This window comes from Ictalurus punctatus, chromosome 2 (assembly GCF_001660625.3).
Source record: "Ictalurus punctatus breed USDA103 chromosome 2, Coco_2.0, whole genome shotgun sequence".
In the NCBI taxonomy this organism is placed as follows: Eukaryota; Metazoa; Chordata; class Actinopteri; order Siluriformes; family Ictaluridae; genus Ictalurus; species Ictalurus punctatus.
In genome coordinates, this window is record NC_030417.2 from 4,527,094 (window position 1) to 4,544,557 (window position 17,464).

The window sequence follows — 17,464 nt, forward strand, 5'->3', positions numbered from 1 at the left end:
ATCATGAACTGACTCCTCGTTTAAAAGAAAACAAAACTCAGAGTCTCTCTCTCTCTCTCTCTCTCTCTCTCTCTCTCTCTCTCTCTCTCTCTCTCTCTCTGTGAGTTCAGGAAAATGGCAGAGGCAAGTATTTCAGTAAATCAACTTTCAGTGGATGAGTTCAGCTGTCCAGTTTGTCTGGATCTACTGAAGGATCCGGTGGCTATCCCCTGTGGTCACAGTTTCTGTAAGGTGTGTATTAATGACTGCTGGAATCGGGAAGATAAGAACAGAGTGTATAGCTGTCCTCAGTGCAGAGACACTTTCACTCCAAGGCCTGTTCTAAGAAGAAACAACATGCTGGCTGAAGTGGTGGAGAAACTGAAGAAGACTGAAGTCCAAGCTGCTTCTCCTGCTCACTGTTACGCTGGACCTGGTGATGTGGAGTGTGATTTCTGCACCGGGAGAAAACACAAAGCCGTCAAGTCCTGTCTGATGTGTCTGGCATCCTTTTGTGAAACTCACCTGAAACCTCACTATGAAGTTCCTGGTTTAAAAAGACACAAGTTAGTCGAAGTTTCTGGAAATCTACAAGAGAAGATCTGCTCTGAGCATGATAAAGTGCTGGAGATCTACTGTCGTACTGACCAAAGCTTCATCTGTTATCTGTGTATGACGGATGAACACAAAAGCCATGACACCGTCTCAGTTAAAGCATACAGAACTGAAAAACAGGTGAGAAAAGCAAGTCTAATCTATTCATACAAGGTATTTTGTACAATTTGTTTGGATGGCTGTGATGTCATCAGGTTTCAAGCAGTATTATATTCTAACAATAGATTCAGCTGACTCTGTTTTATTATAAAAAAATTTTTTTTTAAAGACATAAATGAATAAATGTTGTTGCTGTTATTTGTGATGTAACCCAGTGGTCATCATGATTCAAGCAGTATTATATTCAGGAGCACTCCAGGATCAGGGTTGGGAACTTCTTATATATTGTACGATCTACTGAGTTCTGCATTTCTTCTAAGAAATAGTGTATTCTACTGCAACATTTCTATGTTTTAATTGCTGTTACACTGAAGTAAACTTGTATTTAGCAATAGTAAAATCACCCAGTGATACAGCAAGTCATACTAATCACATACTCACAGTTACCACATTATGAACTTCTATGAACTTTAAAACACCCAACATCCAGTCTTTTACACTTTAATAAGGTGCTCCGTAGAACCCGAATGAACTTTAATCTGCAGTTAATCTCATAATGCATACACAGTAAAAGGTATTGTATTTGTCCTCAGAGTGAGCTAAAGGGGGAGCAGATGAAATCCCAGCAGAGAATCCAGGAAAAGCAGAAGAAAGTGCAGGAGCTGAAACAGGCTGTGAACACTATAAAGGTGAGCAGTGAGCAGAAACAAAGCTGCTTCTAGAAACACACACAACATGGACAACAAGTCATTTAGAGGCCCAGTAAGAGACGGAATGTTAAATGAGCTTGGATGTGTTTGTGTGTCTCCTAACAGCTCAGTGCACAGACAGCAGTGAAGGGCAGTGAGAGGATCTTTACTGAGATGATCAGCTCCATGGAGAAAAGGCGCTCGGAGGTGAAAGAGCTGATCAGAGCTCAGGAGAAGGCTGAACTGAGTCGAGCTGAACGACTCCTGAAGCAACTGCAGCAGGAGATCGCTGATCTTCAGAGGAGAGTTACTGAGCTGGAGCAGCTTTCACACACACACAATCACATCCACTTCCTCCAGGTAATACTCACTGTCTGATCTACACACACACACACACACACAGACACATCTATATAATCAGTTATATATTTCTCCACCTTTCTCCTTCTTCATGATGTATTTTATTTCTCTCCGTAGCGTTTCCAGTCTCTCTGTGTCTCTTCTGGATATGAGGACTCACCCAGCATCACTGTCAATCAACATCTCTCATTTGATGGAGTGAGGAAATCTCTCTCTACTCTGAAAAATAGACTTGAGGAATTCTGCCAGAAGGAATTCATCAAAATCCCTAAACATGGTGAGAGAAACTGTCCTGCTGGGAAATCTTTATTTCTCTGCAGCACGGTAAAGAGAGACATGAAATTTCCCAAAAACACACAGAAATGATTTCATATGATTACATGTTACCTGTTATTGCTGCTATACACTTATACATATACACTTTTTATTCATGTCTTAATAGTACAAGAGGGTGTGGGTGCCCAAAATGGCAGCCTCATACAGCTTAATTGTAGGAGGATCAAACCCTGCCAAGAAACATTCCTGAAAGAACTCCAGGACTGTAGAATGTAGCATGTAGGACATTTTCCATCTAAGAATCTATGATCTGGTGCCCCTCAGAGCTGAGGGTGTTCCTGCCGAGGGTGATAAATCAATCATCTGGCTTGAGACAATAGATCCCTGCGAATGGGAATCTCCCAGGCAGTGCCGTCCAGCAGAGATATTATCTCAGAGAATGATATACGAGCTGGCCAATAAGGCCAAACTGTAATACTGAATGAATGTGTGTGGTGTAGACCACCCCACCGCTTCATACATCCTGCATGCATTCCCCTTAGATAAAGCATTTGAGGAGGTGACCCCCCTAGTGGAATGAATCCTTATGCCCAGAGGCATGGTGTGATCATGCGCCTCATAAGCAATAGAGATTGCTTACGCTATCCAAATAGAGATGCGCTGTTTTGATGCAGTATCACCTCTAATGTCACAGCCAAGCAGACCAGCAACTGCTCTGACTTATGCCGATGGCCAGAGCAGTGGACGTAAGTACAAGGAGCCCTCACCTGACACAGTAGGTGCAATCTTCCTTGTTCCCGTGTAAGGAATCTAGGAGGGGAGTAAGCCTGCAACACTACCAGCTGGGCAGCAGACATAGGCACTTGGATATAGGGAGGCCTTGGCTAATCCAGGGGCAAAGTCAAGGCAGGAAGGGGCAACAGAGATGTCAGGGCCAGCCAAAAGAGCCAACTTTAGGGTCATAAGCTTATCTGAATCTGACTCTAAGGGATCAAATGGGGTGTCTAACAGACCTTCCAGGACCACAGAAGGTCCCAGGAAGGTATGTGTGGTCTGCAGATGGGCCTCAGCCATCTGACACCATGCATAATCCTTAAAGTTAGAGGATGTTGTCTCACAGAGGCTTCATCAGTAGGGGCATGGCTGGCCAAAACGATGGCCACATAGACCCTAATTGTAGAAGGAACCAACCCTGCTGAGAAATGTTCCTGTAAGAACTGCAGGACTGTAGCTATTGCACAGTTTACTGGGTCTCACTGGTGTTCCTCAGAACACAATAAAAAAGTTGCAACTTGAATGCATACAATTTCTCATAGTTGGTGCTCTAGCGTTAAACATGGGTTCTACAACCTCGGTTGAGTGGCCGGAATCTATGAGCTGGTGCCCCTCTGTGACCAGACTCAATTTCCATAGTTCTAGCCTAGGGTGATAAATCAACTTTCTGGCTTGAGACAATAGATCCCTACAAACGGGAATCTCCCAGGGAGTGCCGTCCAGCAGAGATATTATCTCCGAAAACCAAATTTGAGCAGGCCAATTCAGTGCTACTAGCAGCAGATGTATCACAATCTTGGCAAATTCTTGCTAGAGCCTGTCGGAGCAGAGTGGTCGGGGGAAAGGTGTAGACGTGCTCCCAGCCATGTGTGTACCATGGCATCCAGCCCTGACCCTTTTTTTGCTGTGGGAGGAGTGAGGGCAAACCACAGTGGGCAGCATGTTGTCTAGTCGGAGGTGAACACGTCCACTTCCACTTGGCTGAACCTCCACCTTATGGGGTCACCCACTTGTGGATGGAGCCTCCAATCCACGGGCCTCAGCCCCTGCCTATACAGGATGTCTGCCCCCACATTCCGGTTGCCCAGAATGTACATTGCACTCACTGACAAAACTTCCCCTCTACCAGAGAAGAATTAGTTGAGCCTGCCTTAACAGGGGGCACAAATGTAATCCTCCCTGGTGGTTAAAATATGAGACCACCGTTGTACTGTCTAACACATAGTGAGCTCTCAATGAGGAGAAGTATTTCAGTGCTAGGAGCATGGCCCACCCTTCTAGGCAATTTATACACTAGATATGGGCCTCTCCAGAGATCGTGAGGGAGGTGCCTGACATTACCTTCTTGCCATAAGAGATGCCCTAGTGACCCGAGGCTAGAAACCGGGGACACCTCCAAGTTTTCAGAGCACGTAGGTATTGCTGCATGACACTGATTACTCTCAGGGGTTTTATCTGAGGACAAGCCACTACTGAATGGTCTTATGTGCAGTGGGTCCATTGGTATGACCTTGGCTGCTGCTGCTATAAGTCCCAACAGTCTCTGTAGAGAATGGAGGGGATGCACAGACCAAACTTTATCTTCCTCAATATTGATTGGATTGCCCTACAGATGTTGGGGATAGACATGCCCTTATCATATAAGAATCCGATATAACCCATAGAAAAATCGCTCTTGATTGGAAAAGCAACTTTCCTAAAGGTTTAACCTGAGCCCCAAGCTCCTTATCTGGGTGAGAACAACATCTCAATGTTGAATCGCTAACTTCCCAGACCATGCTAGAATTAACCAGTCGTCCAGGTGGTTCAGCACACGGATGCCCTGGAATCGCAAAGGAGCCAGTGCGGCATCCATGCACTTTGTGAAGGTGTATGATAAAGCTAATCAAAGGGAAAAAACGATATTGATATGTGTTGCTTATTCTCCAAACGTGAACCTCAGGAACTTCCTGTGACTGGGCAATGGAATATCCACCTTTTTTAGATCTGTCATCAGAAACCATTCCTCAAACTGAGTCTGTGGAATGCTAAGTTTGAGTGTCAACATCCTGAACCTGTATGTCCGAAGAGAATGGTTCAGATGAGGAAGATCTAAAATTGGTCATACTCTGTCTTTGCTGCAGACCAGGAAATAATGGCTGTAAAACCTCCCTCCCTCAGAGAAAGAGGTACATGTTCTATGGCCCCGTTATCCAAGAGAGATCTACTTTCTGGTCTGACGTCAGGCTTTGCATTGTGTTGAGTACTGTGGTGAGCATGCCTCTGAAAAGGGGGATTCAAGCTATGAACTGGACCCAGAACCCTTTTCTACAGAGGACAAAATCCATGGAGACACATTTGCCAGTAGTTTCCACACTGCCAGATGGTCTTTAGTGATGTTAACTTTCCATATTTTGTTGTAGGGAAAGCATCAGATTTCTTTTGCCCTGTTATAGCTTGCTGACCAGAGAAACTGAAAACTTGGGACAACATTGATTAGGGGAGCCCTACAGTAATACTTGGAGCTAACTGCCCTAACAACCTCTCGTCCTCTGATACCTCCCTCCGCGGCCCCTCAGGACCACTTCTTTTTGCCTTTTCGGCACTGATCATCATTTTTAAATCAGGCCTAATAGCAGACTGCAACTGTGGCCACCCAGTCCCCCTGGCTTTCTGTAGGGGGAAGCGGGCCACCACATTCACCTTCTGTGCCTCCCTCACAATTCTGCAGGTCTGCTTGGTAGGCCTGCAACACTGCCATTGTATGCCAAGATCCACAAGTAAGACCCTCTGCCACACAGGCTTCGGCAACCAATGCCGAGGTGGTTTTACATGGCCTGGATGGCAAAACCGGCCCCTCTGATTTTGTTGCCACTGATGGAGAGAGGTGGCTCCCAAGTACCTCATCCACCTTCTGTAACACAAAATAGCCATACTGTCTGTCCCCCACAATGGCCGAATAATCCGATGTCACAGAGTTATGAACATGGCCTTCTCCAGAAGCGTGATGCTTCATTGTGTACTTCTGGGGAAAAAGGGGTGTTTTCTGCGGTGTGAGGGAGCGCTCTCCTTCTCACTGTCTCCCACTCTGGCTCCTTGGAGTCAGAGAAGGTGGGTTGATTCTTTTTTTTTCAATTAGTATTTTCCACTCCATTAAAAATTATGTGTCGGTTGACTCCCCATACCAGAAAGAGAATTCGCTTTGTGAGCCCCAAAACCTGGAAGTAGAGAGCCGGCTCTGGAGGAAAGTGCGAGAGATAGAGCAGCGCTCATCTCCGATTCCCCCTCCAGATCCATACGGGACCCCCATGATCTTAGCTAGCTGGCTGCCTCAACAGCAGCTGGCCTAGAATCCTGAGGTTCCAAAACCCATCTCAGCTGATGCGAGAGAGCCGGGAGCCACACCACAGCACATGTGACTGTGCTGAAGACAAAAGAGCTAATGCACGGCAGGCCTATAAATAGGCATGATTTTACACAGACTTCAGATACCAGTCGCGTGCGAGGGTTCTTCCCACAGCGTGAAGCTCACACAACGTTGAGTTCCCTTTGAAAGGTAACACTAATTAAACATCATACACAAACTATATCACTTTAAACTGTTTCCATCTTTTACAACACCTGATTTTTCCATCTCCATTTTGTTTCTGTGTCTCCACAGCTGCAGCAGTTCAGATGATTTTATCCTCAGAACCAAAGAGCAGAAAAGATTTTCTGCACTGTACGTGTATAACACACGCAACCACACACACACACACACACGCACACACACACACACACACACGCGCGCACACACTGTCTCACTCTCCACATAAATATATCCTGTGATTCATTTCTCACATGTTTCTCACATTTGTCATGTGTTTAGATTTCTGTGATCTGACTCTGGATCCCAACACAGTAAATTATAACCTCACTCTGTCTGAGAAGAACAGATCAGTGAAGTACAGTCAGCGAAAGCAGCCGTACTCTGATCATCCAGAGAGATTTGACTCCTACAGGCAGGTGTTGAGTAAGGAGAGTGTATCTGGACGCTGTTACTGGGAGGTGGAGTGGAGCATTGAGGGATGGGTGTATGTATCAGTCTCATATAAAAGCATCAGCAGGAAAGGATGGGGTAACGAGTGTGTGTTTGGATGCAACAATCAGTCCTGGAGTCTGTGGTGTTCTTCTTCTTCTCTCACTTTCTGTCACAACAACATTAAGATTGATCTCAGAGTTCCGTCATCCTCCAGAATAGGAGTGTATGTGGATCATGGTGCAGGAACTCTGTCCTTCTACAGCGTCTCTGACACGATGAAGTTCCTCCACAGAGTCCACACCACATTCACTCAGCCTCTATACGCTGGGTTCAGTTTATCTTTTAGTCGATCGAGTGTGAGATTATGTAATTCAAAATAAAATGGTGGTGTTTTTACTTTTCGTATGAAGCTTACTCAAATAAAGATTTTTGTTTTTAAAAACTGTGTATAAATATGTTTTCCTCAATGTCCATTGCTCTGCATTGTGGATTAATACACTATATTGTCTACAGGAGTTATTTATTTACATTAATATGATAATGTGGTGTGTGTGTGTGATATAGTGACAGAGAAAGCAGGTGGAGCTTTGAAGACGGGGTGCACTACAGACAGAGAGAAGAAACTTTACACAAAAAGTTGTTTGTCTCTTTAAACTTCCACTCGCTCTTCTTCTCACACTTTAATAAATCCCGAACCAGGAAGCTTGTTTCAGAGCAATAGTCTCATTATCTGTCTTTGAGAATTGCAATTTTGGCCAAAAGGCTTTCAGTACAAGAGAAGATCTGCTTCGTCTTTGTCTGTTATTTGTGTATGGTGGATGAACACAGAGGTCACCGAACTATAAGGCGAACTAAAGAAGTAAAAAGGTGACAACTTGAAATCTTTCTTCCAAACAATGCAACAAAAAAAATTCTAATCTAATTTCTAATGTGTTAGTTGGATATGAGTTCATGAATTCATGTAAATGATTCCAGTTGACTTACAGGTCAAAATTCTGCTCTTAATGGAGTGTGGAATAAGTGACCTTTCACCCTTCAGTTAAATTTTAACCATTGTGCTCATAATACACAAACACAGCTGGGCTCACACTGTAAGTGTTAAGTAACTCTGCACTTCCTCCTTCACAAACACTAAACAATTCTGGGTTATTTTTAACAACTCAGTTGCTGGGTTTAGTTTGTTGGGTCAGGTAGTCGGCCAGCATGATTAAAGTGGGCCGATGATGGGAAAATCAGCATGCTGGGTTGGGATGTGGACCTAAAAGGGAACAGGCATCATGATTTATTTCCTGGAAATGAAAGAAATCAGCTGCATCTGCAACAAATGATTACATTTAACTTAATTTTTAATGTCTAGTTTGGCTTGATAAGCCAGAACACTGACAATAAGTACATACACTAGTAAACATTATTTAAGAAGGAAATACACCTGAACTTACTTCTTGTAATAAATAAGTCAAATTGGTATTTTTTTGTAGGAATATTTGAAAAATTAGATTAAATTCCTACACAATTATATTTATGGTTAACATTAAGTCACGTAAATTTTGGGCTGCTGCAGGACTGAATCTTATTTTGTGCCAATATGAAAATAGGCTGGTCACATGACACGCACATGGTAACCATAATTAATTTGTGGGTTTTTTGTTTGTTTGTTTGTTTGTTTGTTTTCAAACAACCCAGCATTTGGATTCTCATGCTAACCCAACCTCACTGGGTTTAAACAGCCCATGCTTTAGTATTTTTAATTTTAATGATTAAATACTAATCAGTACACACTATTAAATTATACATTCATTCCATTACAGTTGAATAAAAGAGCAACTGGTTCAGTTTAAAAGGCAAAGGAGGATCACACCAAATAATTACTAATTATTAGTTTTAATGTTATATGGTGAAGAAATAATTGACAGAGCAATGTTCATGAACTCTGTTGTTGTGCTCCTCCTCTTTCTCTCTCTCACACAACCAGGAAGCCACTCCTCATTTCAGAGGAAACGAAACTCAGAGTGCCCCCCTCTCTCTCTCTCTCTCTCTCTCTCTCTCTCTCTCTCTCTCTGTGTGTGTGTGAGTTCAGGAAACTCAGTGTGTGAGTTCAGGAAAATGGCCGAGGCCAGTATTTCAGTAGCTCAGGACGAGTTCATCTGTCCAGTTTGTCTGGATCTACTGAAGGATCCGGTGGCTATCCCCTGTGGTCACAGTTTCTGTAAGGTGTGTATTAATGACTGCTGGGATCAGGAAGATAAGAGCGGAGTGTATCACTGTCCTCAGTGCAGAAACACTTTCACTCCAAGGCCTGTTCTAAGAAGAAACAACATGCTGGCTGAAGTGGTGGAGAAACTGAAGAAGACTGAAGTCCAAGCTGCTTCTTCTGCTCACTGTTACGCTGGACCTGGTGATGTGGAGTGTGATTTCTGCACCGGGAGAAAATGCAAAGCCGTCAAGTCCTGTCTGATGTGTCTGGCATCCTTTTGTGAAGCTCATCTCAAACCTCACTATGAAGTTCCTGGTTTAAAAAAGCACAAGTTAGTCAAAGCTTCTGGAAATCTACAAGAGAAGATCTGCTCTGAGCATGAGGAAGTACTGAAGATCTACTGTCGTACTGACCAAAGCTTCATCTGTTACCTGTGTATGACAGATGAACACAAAAGCCATGACACCGTCTCAGTTAAAGCATACAGAACTGAAAAACAGGTGAGAAAAGCAAGTCTAATCTATTCATATATATATATATATATATATATATATATATATATATATATATATATATATAGTTATTTCATACAATTTACATTTCTAATCTCAAGTAGCTAAAGAATTTATGTACGATCTACTGAGTTCTGCATTTCTTCTAAGAAGTAGCGTACTCTACTCCAACATTTCTATGTTTTAATTGCTGCTGAATTGAACAAAATTTGTATTTAGCAATAGTAAAATCACCCAGTGATACAGCAAGTCATAATAATAATCACATTCTCACACCACATTATGAACTTCGATGGACTTTAAAACACCCGACATCCAGTCTTTTACACTTTAATAAGGTGCTCCGTAGAACCCGAGTGAACTTTAACCCTTTATCTGCAGTTAATATTCACCCACTGAACTCATAATCTCATAATGCATACACAGTGTAATGTATTGTATTTGTCCTCAGAGTGAGCTAAAGGGGGAGCAGATGAAATCCCAGCAGAGAATCCAGGAGAAGCAGAAGAAAGTGCAGGAACTGAAACAGGCTGTGAACACTATAAAGGTGAACAGTGAGCAGAGACAGAGCTGCTCCTAGAAACACACACAACATGGACAACGAGTCGTTTAGAGGCCCAGTAAGAGACGGAATGATAGATGAGCTTTAAATCGTGTGTGTGTCTCCTAACAGCTCAGTGCACAGACAGCAGTGGAGGACAGTGAGAGGATCTTTACTGAGATCATCAGCTCCATGGAGAAAAGGCGCTCGGAGGTGACGGAGCTGATCAGAGCTCAGGAGAAGGCTGAACTGAGTCGACCTGAACGACTCCTGGAGCAACTGGAGCAGGAGATCACTGATCTTCAGAGGAGAGTCACTGAGCTGGAGCAGCTTTCACACACACACGATCACCTCCACTTCCTCCATGAAATAAAGGTACACTATATCCACATTTCCAGGTGAAATATACAGGTTATGGGTTCATTGGATAAATAATGGATCTTAGACGTCTAAAATTGTTTCACTTTGAACCTTTTCTAATATGGAAACAACCTGCTGTAAGATTTTACTTAGAAACTTTAAAGTAATTTTAGCTGTAATTTCTTCTCCTAATTTTATGCCTAATTGCTGTATGCAGGTTTTAGTCTCTGGCTGTCGTTCTCCCGAATTTAATAGACCAGATTTTCAGTCTGATCTCCGTGAGGACTCACGCAGCATCACTGTCAGTAAACATCTCTCATTTGATGGAGTGAGGAAATCTCTCTCTGCTCTGAATAAAAGACTCGAGGAAATCTGCCAGGAGGAATTCATCAAAATACCTGAACATGGTAAGAGACTGTGATGAAACAAGCCTATGATTTATGATAATATATATATATGTGAATTTACTGTTAGGCAATTAACTAATTTGTGTGTTTTCTTTTCTTCCCCTAATTGCCTACTGTTATAAAATGTAATTCTCCTTTAAATCCTTCACTCATACCCTATCTTTAAAGCTCTGCTTCCTGCTTTCTCTGTCACTATAACACACACACACACATGCAAAAAAAATGTGAATAGAAAAGAGCGATAGAAAGAACATGAATAAACATATTTTGTTTCTGCGTCTCCACAGCTGTAGCAGCTCAGATGATTTTACCCCCAGAACCAAAGGACAGAGAAGATTTTCTGTACTGTATGTGTAAAACACACACACACACACACACACACTCACACTCACACACACACACACACATGCTGTAGGGAATCTAGCAAACGGTGGGCAGAATACAGACACACAGGAGGCTGTTTAGGTGTCACACGTGGAGAATTTATTTAAAATCCGTGAGGGTGTATGTGAGTGCTCAGGCGTCGGGGTTGTCCGCGGGGCAGCCAGGGCTGTGCTGGGGGATTCCCAAGTGGCGGGGAACCCGTTCTACAGTCATGTGCAGCCGGAGGGTGGAGTCTAAGGTCACGTCGGAGTCCGGAAAAAACACACAACAGATTAGAATGCATACCTTGGGAGCCCTCTCTCCCTTTGCAAGTGGAGTATCGCCCTTTTATACTCTCCCGTCGGCTGCTGGATGGTGGAGAATGGCCGTGCTGATCATCATCCACCAGCCGTGTGTGTGTCGGCAGCACCGCCTGGCAACCACTCGCTCTCCGGCTGTCCAAAACATTGGTGGTGCTGAAGCGGAGCTGTCTCTTCTGCACCACAGCGGCAGTCGTGGGAGGAGCACTCTTTACTTTTTGTGTGCCAGCCGGCGACCTTTTGCCACAGTACCCCCCCTCAGCTTTGAGCCTACTGCCGCTGTGTGTCGGGCTCACAGTGCATCACGCCGTGAGAGGTTATCTGCATTCCCGTGTTGGGTTTCCGCCCAGTGCTGGACCTGGAAAGAGAAATCCTGCAACCAAAGGAACCATCGAGTTATACTGGCATTAGTGTTTTTGGGCTTGGCCATCCACTGCAGTGGAGCGTAGTCCATCACCAGAATAAAGTGCCGACTGGCCATGTAGTAGTGCAGCTCTTCGATGGCCCACTTTATTGCCAGGGCCTCTCTTTTCATGGCAGCATATCTCCTCTCAGCTGGGGACAGCTTCCTGCTGATATAGATGACCGGGTTCTCTTCTCCATCGAAGGTCTGCGAGAAGACGGTGCCCAGCCCGGTCTTGGATGAATCGGTGTGTGTGGTAAATGGAAGGGCGAAGTCTAGGTTATGCAGCACTGGGGCGCTGGTGAGAGCCTCTTTCAGGGCTCGGTGTGCCCGCTCCTCCTCTGCAGACCATTTCACCTGGTCCGGCTGGCCCATCTTCATGAGATCTGTGATGGGGGAGGCTACACTGGAGAAGTTAGGCATGAACCTGCGGTAATACCCCACCAACTCCAAGTTCAGTACCTGTTTCTTTGACGTAGGCCAGGGATAGTCTTTCACTGCCTTAATTTTGTTCGTCTGTGGCTTCAGTAAGCCCCGGCCAATACGGTAACCTAGGTACTGTGCCTCGGTCAGCCCCAGGTGGCACTTTTTGGAGTTGGCTGTCAGCCTGCCTTTCGGAGCTGATTCAGGACCTCCCCCAGGTGGAATAGGTGATCCGACCAAGTGGAGGAGTGGATGACCACATCATCCAGATAGGCGGCTGCAAATGTAAGATGGGGTCACAGGACAGTGTCCATCAGCCGCTGAAATGTTGCGGGCGCTCCATGTAGCCCAAAGGGGAGAACCCGGTACTGCCAGTGGCCATTTGCCGTGCTGAAGGCCGTCTACGGTCTCGCCTCTGGGGCCAGCGCCACTTGCCAGTAGCCTTTCGTCAGGTCCAGTGTGGATATGAATCGGACCCGCCCAATCTCTCCACTAGGTCATCCACTTGGGGGAGGGGATAGCTGTCAAACTTGGAGACCTGTTTAAGTTTCCTGAAGTCATTGCAGAGGCACATACTTCCGTCGGGCTTCGGCATGACTACGATGGGGTTGGACCAGGGGCTGTTGGACTCCTCTATGATCTTGTCCCACATCATCCGGCAAACCTCCTCCACGATAGCCTTACGGCGGGCCACTGGGACACGATTGGGCCACTGTCGCACCACCACTCCCAGGCTGGTCTTGATCTTGTGGTGGACCAGCTGCGTCATCCCTGGGGAGGTAGAAAAAACATCAGTGAATTGACCCACCAACTCTGTTAGCTCCTGTCTTTGTGTGGGGGTGAGATCTTCACCCAGCTGGACCAAGGTGCCCTTGTTGTGATCTGTGTCCAGGACCATGAATGCAGACAATACTGGTGCCAGCTCTATCCAATTCTTCAGCAGGTTCATGTGGTTTGTTTTTTTCTCTGCTTGTTTACCGAGCTGCAGCAGGTGATAGTTTATGGTGCCCTTCCTCTGGGAGGACTGTATATGGGCCCTGCCACCGGGCTAGATACTTACAGGAGCTATTCGGCACTAGCCGGAGTACCTGATCGCCAGGCTGGGACTCCCGGGGTTGTGCTGGGCAGTTGTAGACTTTTTTCTGTTCCACCTGGGCGGCTCTCACATGTTCCTGGATGATTGGGGCCACTTGGTTGATCCTCCCCTGTATCTCCTGCACATAGTCGATGACCAAGCAGAATGGGGAGGGCTGTTCTTCCCAACCTTCCCGTGCCACGTCCAGCAGTCCTCGAGGTCGCCGTCCGAAGAGGAGCTCAAAGGGAGTGAAGCCCGTGAATGCTTCTCCTGGACAGCAAAGAAGACGTAAGGCAGGAGGAGGTCCCAGCTCCTCCCTTCTTCGTCTACCACCCTGTGCAGCATCCGCTTCATGGTTTGGTTGAACCTTTCGACAAGCCTATCGGTTTGCGGGTGGTAGACGGAAGTCTTCAGGTGTTTTACCTGCAACAGCTGACACAGATCAAACAATCGTTTGTACACAAAAGGTGTACCTTGGCCTGTCAGAATATCCTTCGGGATCCCCACACGGCTGAACAGGAGCACCAGTTCTCTAGTGAGGTTGCGGGAGGTGGCTTTGCATAGTGGCACTGACTCGGGGTACCGGGTGGCGTAGTCATCGATGACCAGTATCTACTCATGCCCCCGGGTGGATTTGGGGAGCTGCCCCACGAGGTCCATGCCAATCCTCTCGAAGGGGATGCCTATGATGGGAAGAGGGATAAGGGGCGCTTGAGGGGGCTTGCTTGGGGCGGTGCGTTGGTACTGGGGCACTGTTGGCAGAAGCCCCGGACCTCTATGTCCCCGGCCAGAAAAAGTGGTGCTTCAGTTTCTCCAGGGTGTTTCATGCTCCCAGGTGGCCCCCGAGTGGATGGGCATGGGCCAGGTGTGTCAGTGTTTGCGTTCTTGTCTTGGGGACTACCAAGAGGTCCATGATTCCCCTCTGCGGCTGGTCTGCTGGTACAACAGGCTTCCCTGACTATAAAGTAGGAGGAAGGGAGTCTCTGGTGCGGACTCTGGTCGACCCCCTCGAATTGACACACCTGGGCCCAGCAATGCTTCAGGTGGTCATCCTCTTTCTGCACCCGGCCAAAGTTCCCCTGCCGGTTCACCTGTTGAAACACAGACGAGACTGGGTTAGAGTGTGTGCGGCTCACCTTCTGCCATGGCGTCCTCCTCATCTCAGGCCATGTAAGCCTCCCGCACTCGTGCTTTCTTAACTTGCTGGGGTGCTTTTGGCAGGTCCAGCGTGTGGAGGGCACACCCTGCCAGCCAGGGATTCGGAGCCTTCTTCTTCAGCTCCACAGATGCAGCAGCTCAGATGATTTTACCCTCAGAACCAAAGGGCAGAGAAGATTTTCTGTACTGTACATGTAAAACACACACACACACACACACACACACACTGTAGGGAATCTAGCCAACGGTGGGCAGAGCACAGACACACAGGGGGCTGTTTAGGTGTCACACATCAAAATTTATTTAAAGTCCATGAGTGTGTGTGTGTGTGTGTGTGTGTGCAAAGGTGATGCCGTGAGGTGAAGTGCTCAAGTCCCGGGGTCATCCACGAGGCTGCCAGGGCCGTGCTAGGTGTTTCCCGAGTGGTGGGGATCCATTCTGCAGTCAGGCAACACCGCGGATGCAGCCGGAGGGTGGAATCTTCGGTTGTGTCAGACTCCTCTGCAAAAAACACACAACAGATTAGAATACATGCCTTGGGAGCCCTCTCTCCCTTTGCGAGAGGAGAATCGCCCTTTTATACTCTCCCATTGGCTGCTGGATGGTGGAGAACGGCTGAGCTGATCATCAGCCACCAGCCATGTGTGTGTCGGCATCCCCACCCTGCAGCCACGCGTTCTCCTGCTGTCCAAAATATTGGTGGTGCTGAAGCGGAGCTGCCACTTCAGCACCACCAACATCCCCACCCCGCAGCCACGCGTTCTCCTGCTGTCCAAAACATTGGTGGTGCTGAAGCGGAGCTGTCACTTCAGCACCACAACAGCAGTCGTGGGAGGAGCCGGCCAGCCGCCGGCCTGTCGCCACAACAATCTCATACACACACGCACACACTCTCTCTCACACACACACATACACACAATCTAAGACACAAAATATTCATAAAGCATATTTAGTTTAGTTAATAACAATGAGCAACATTTTCTATTGCTGATATTAGATAGATGTCATTACTTGGACATACAGTATATTCGGTAATTACTATCTAAAGTGTTTCCATTTTTACAATTTTCTTTAGACTTCTGTTGCCTGACTTTGGATCCAAACACAGCACATCCTTACCTCATTCTGTCTGAGAAGAACAGAGTGGTGACAGACAGTAGGACACACCAGCTGTACGCTAACCATCCTGAGAGATTTGACTCCTACTGTCAGGTCTTGAGTAAGGAGAGCATGTCTGGACGCTGTTACTGGGAGGTGGAGTGGAGCAGTGATGTGTGTGTGTACATATCAGTCTCATATAAAAGCATCAGCAGGAAAGGACTGGGTAATGAGCGTTGGTTTGGAGGCAACAATCAGTCATGGGGTCTAAGGTGTTCTTCTTCTCGTCTGTCTTTCCGGCACAACAACATTGAGACTGAGCTTGGAGTTCCATCATCCTCCAGAATAGGAGTGTATGTGGATCACAGTGCAGGAACTCTGTCCTTCTACAGCGTCTCTGACACGATGAAGCTCCTCCACAGAGTCCTCACCACGTTCACTCAGCCTCTATACGCCGGATTCTGGCTGCGCTCTTATGGATCAACTGTAAGGTTATGTGATCCAAAAAAAATCTGAAAACTAAATTACTCCATAATCGCTAACGATTAACTGTCCAAAATTCGAAAGATTTTTAAACTGTATGAATTTTTAAAGACATCAAATTCTAATAAACATTTACATTTTCTTTGATGACTGTAATTAAAATTGCATAATTCTTTATAAATATTATATCCAGTATCAAAATTACTTACATGATTACTTGTAAACAGTCTGTAAATGGTGCATTGATGAAGCATAACTTCCAGCATGATGCTACCAACACTGTAGGGATGTTGTTCTCAGGGTGATGTGCAGTGTTAGGTTACAGACAAATGTTGGTCAAAACGTTCAATTTTGGTCCAGTAGACCTAGTAAACTTTTTCAACATGCTTGCTGGAGCTTTTTTTTGGTTGATCCTGGATGGACGGGTTAGAAATCATTACAGTATTTAGTTTTTAGTATTTAGCATGTTCACTGGGAACGTTCTGTACACAAGACTTTAATATTTATAATTACAGAAGCAGTTTTAGGAGGCAAAGTTACAGTATTGAGGTGATGTATTCAAGCAGGATGATGAGTATTAAGATTCTTTAAGCTATCCACATAGTCATTAAGCTATCCACATCCAGATCTCCTCCTTGTTATACATTTCATTATTTCAGGTACTAGTAATGAACCTGCACTTTTCTTTCTTTCTTTCTTTCTTTCTTTCTTTCTTTCTTTCTTTCTTTCTTTCTTTCTTTCTTTCTTTATTTATTTAAAATCAAATCAGACATAATGGATCCTAATAGGCCAAAATTCAGCTAATGTTCTGTGGGGCAAGACTAGAAGATTGTGATTTATGGTAGTTTAAGTTGCACTTAAATCAAGCAAGGCATGCAAAAAGACTGAACTTTGATTAGAGGCCAGTGGTCGGTAATTTACTACTTTAATCAATGCTGTTTCAGTACTGATAAAGTCTAAACCCTGACTTAAAGATTGAATGTCTTCTTTTACTATACCATGGTGGTAAATTTAAATGAGTAATGTGGACTGTAATAAGTATGTATGAAGTTAATGTAAAACTGTATAATACTTCCATCCATCCATCTTGTATACCGCTTATTCTTCCTTCAGTGTCACGGGGAAACCTGGAGCCTATCCCAGGCAGCATTGTGCACAAGGCAGGGTACACCCTGGACAGGGTGCCAATCCATCTGTATAATACTTTATGTTTATAAAATATAACCCCAAACGTCTGTAAAATAAGACTGTATTCTGTCATTTGTCATAGACCAAGCTACACTGAGGAATCTATATTTAGTCACATCACTACTAGTTAATTCAAATATGTTTCTG

The 17,464-nt window shown here is 45.3% G+C and overlaps 3 protein-coding genes across 4 annotated transcripts; all 3 read left to right on the forward strand.

The window, feature by feature from the left end:
• On the forward strand, positions 1-7,263 carry LOC124629007 (tripartite motif-containing protein 16). Of its 2 annotated transcripts, XM_047160740.2 has the most exons (6): positions 1-714; positions 1,287-1,382; positions 1,509-1,742; positions 1,860-2,031; positions 6,433-6,492; positions 6,640-7,263. In XM_047160740.2, exons 1-6 carry the CDS (start codon positions 115-117, stop codon positions 7,170-7,172), a joined length of 1,695 nt encoding a protein of 564 aa, XP_047016696.1. In that variant the 5' UTR covers positions 1-114; the 3' UTR covers positions 7,173-7,263. The 2 variants fall into 2 exon arrangements, with proteins under 2 accessions (XP_047016696.1, XP_047016695.1); XM_047160739.2 differs by lacking the exons at positions 6,433-6,492; positions 6,640-7,263 and adding an exon at positions 2,185-6,415 and having other exon boundaries at positions 1,860-2,019.
• A 1,553-nt stretch (positions 7,264-8,816) lies between these two features.
• On the forward strand, positions 8,817-15,625 carry LOC108275265 (E3 ubiquitin/ISG15 ligase TRIM25). The gene is made up of 6 exons (XM_047160688.2): positions 8,817-9,486; positions 9,950-10,045; positions 10,172-10,414; positions 10,617-10,806; positions 11,094-11,153; positions 14,895-15,625. The coding sequence occupies exons 1-6, from the start codon at positions 8,896-8,898 to the stop codon at positions 14,909-14,911; spliced, it is 1,197 nt and encodes a 398-aa protein (XP_047016644.2). The 5' UTR covers positions 8,817-8,895; the 3' UTR covers positions 14,912-15,625.
• Positions 11,160-16,276, forward strand: LOC128635183 (tripartite motif-containing protein 16-like protein). Its single transcript, XM_053686685.1, has 2 exons — positions 11,160-14,736; positions 15,624-16,276. The coding sequence occupies exons 1-2, from the start codon at positions 14,691-14,693 to the stop codon at positions 16,160-16,162; spliced, it is 585 nt and encodes a 194-aa protein (XP_053542660.1). The 5' UTR covers positions 11,160-14,690; the 3' UTR covers positions 16,163-16,276.
• Positions 16,277-17,464: the final 1,188 nt, after the last annotated feature.

Bases quoted from the DNA above. Each gene is read 5' to 3' on its own strand.
- LOC124629007 (XM_047160740.2), top strand. From the start codon at position 115: ATGGCAGAGGCAAGTATTTCAGTAAATCAACTTTCAGTGGATGAGTTC. The intron at 2,032-6,432 runs GTCCTGCTGGGA...GTGTCTCCACAG, and splicing joins TAAACATGGTGAGAGAAACT to CTGCAGCAGTTCAGATGATT. The intron at 6,493-6,639 runs GTACGTGTATAA...TCATGTGTTTAG, and splicing joins CAGAAAAGATTTTCTGCACT to ATTTCTGTGATCTGACTCTG.
- LOC108275265 (XM_047160688.2), top strand. From the start codon at position 8,896: ATGGCCGAGGCCAGTATTTCAGTAGCTCAGGACGAGTTCATCTGTCCA. The intron at 9,487-9,949 runs GTGAGAAAAGCA...ATTTGTCCTCAG, and splicing joins CATACAGAACTGAAAAACAG to AGTGAGCTAAAGGGGGAGCA. The intron at 10,046-10,171 runs GTGAACAGTGAG...GTCTCCTAACAG, and splicing joins AGGCTGTGAACACTATAAAG to CTCAGTGCACAGACAGCAGT.
- LOC128635183 (XM_053686685.1), top strand. From the start codon at position 14,691: ATGATTTTACCCTCAGAACCAAAGGGCAGAGAAGATTTTCTGTACT. The intron at 14,737-15,623 runs GTACATGTAAAA...AATTTTCTTTAG, and splicing joins CAGAGAAGATTTTCTGTACT to ACTTCTGTTGCCTGACTTTG.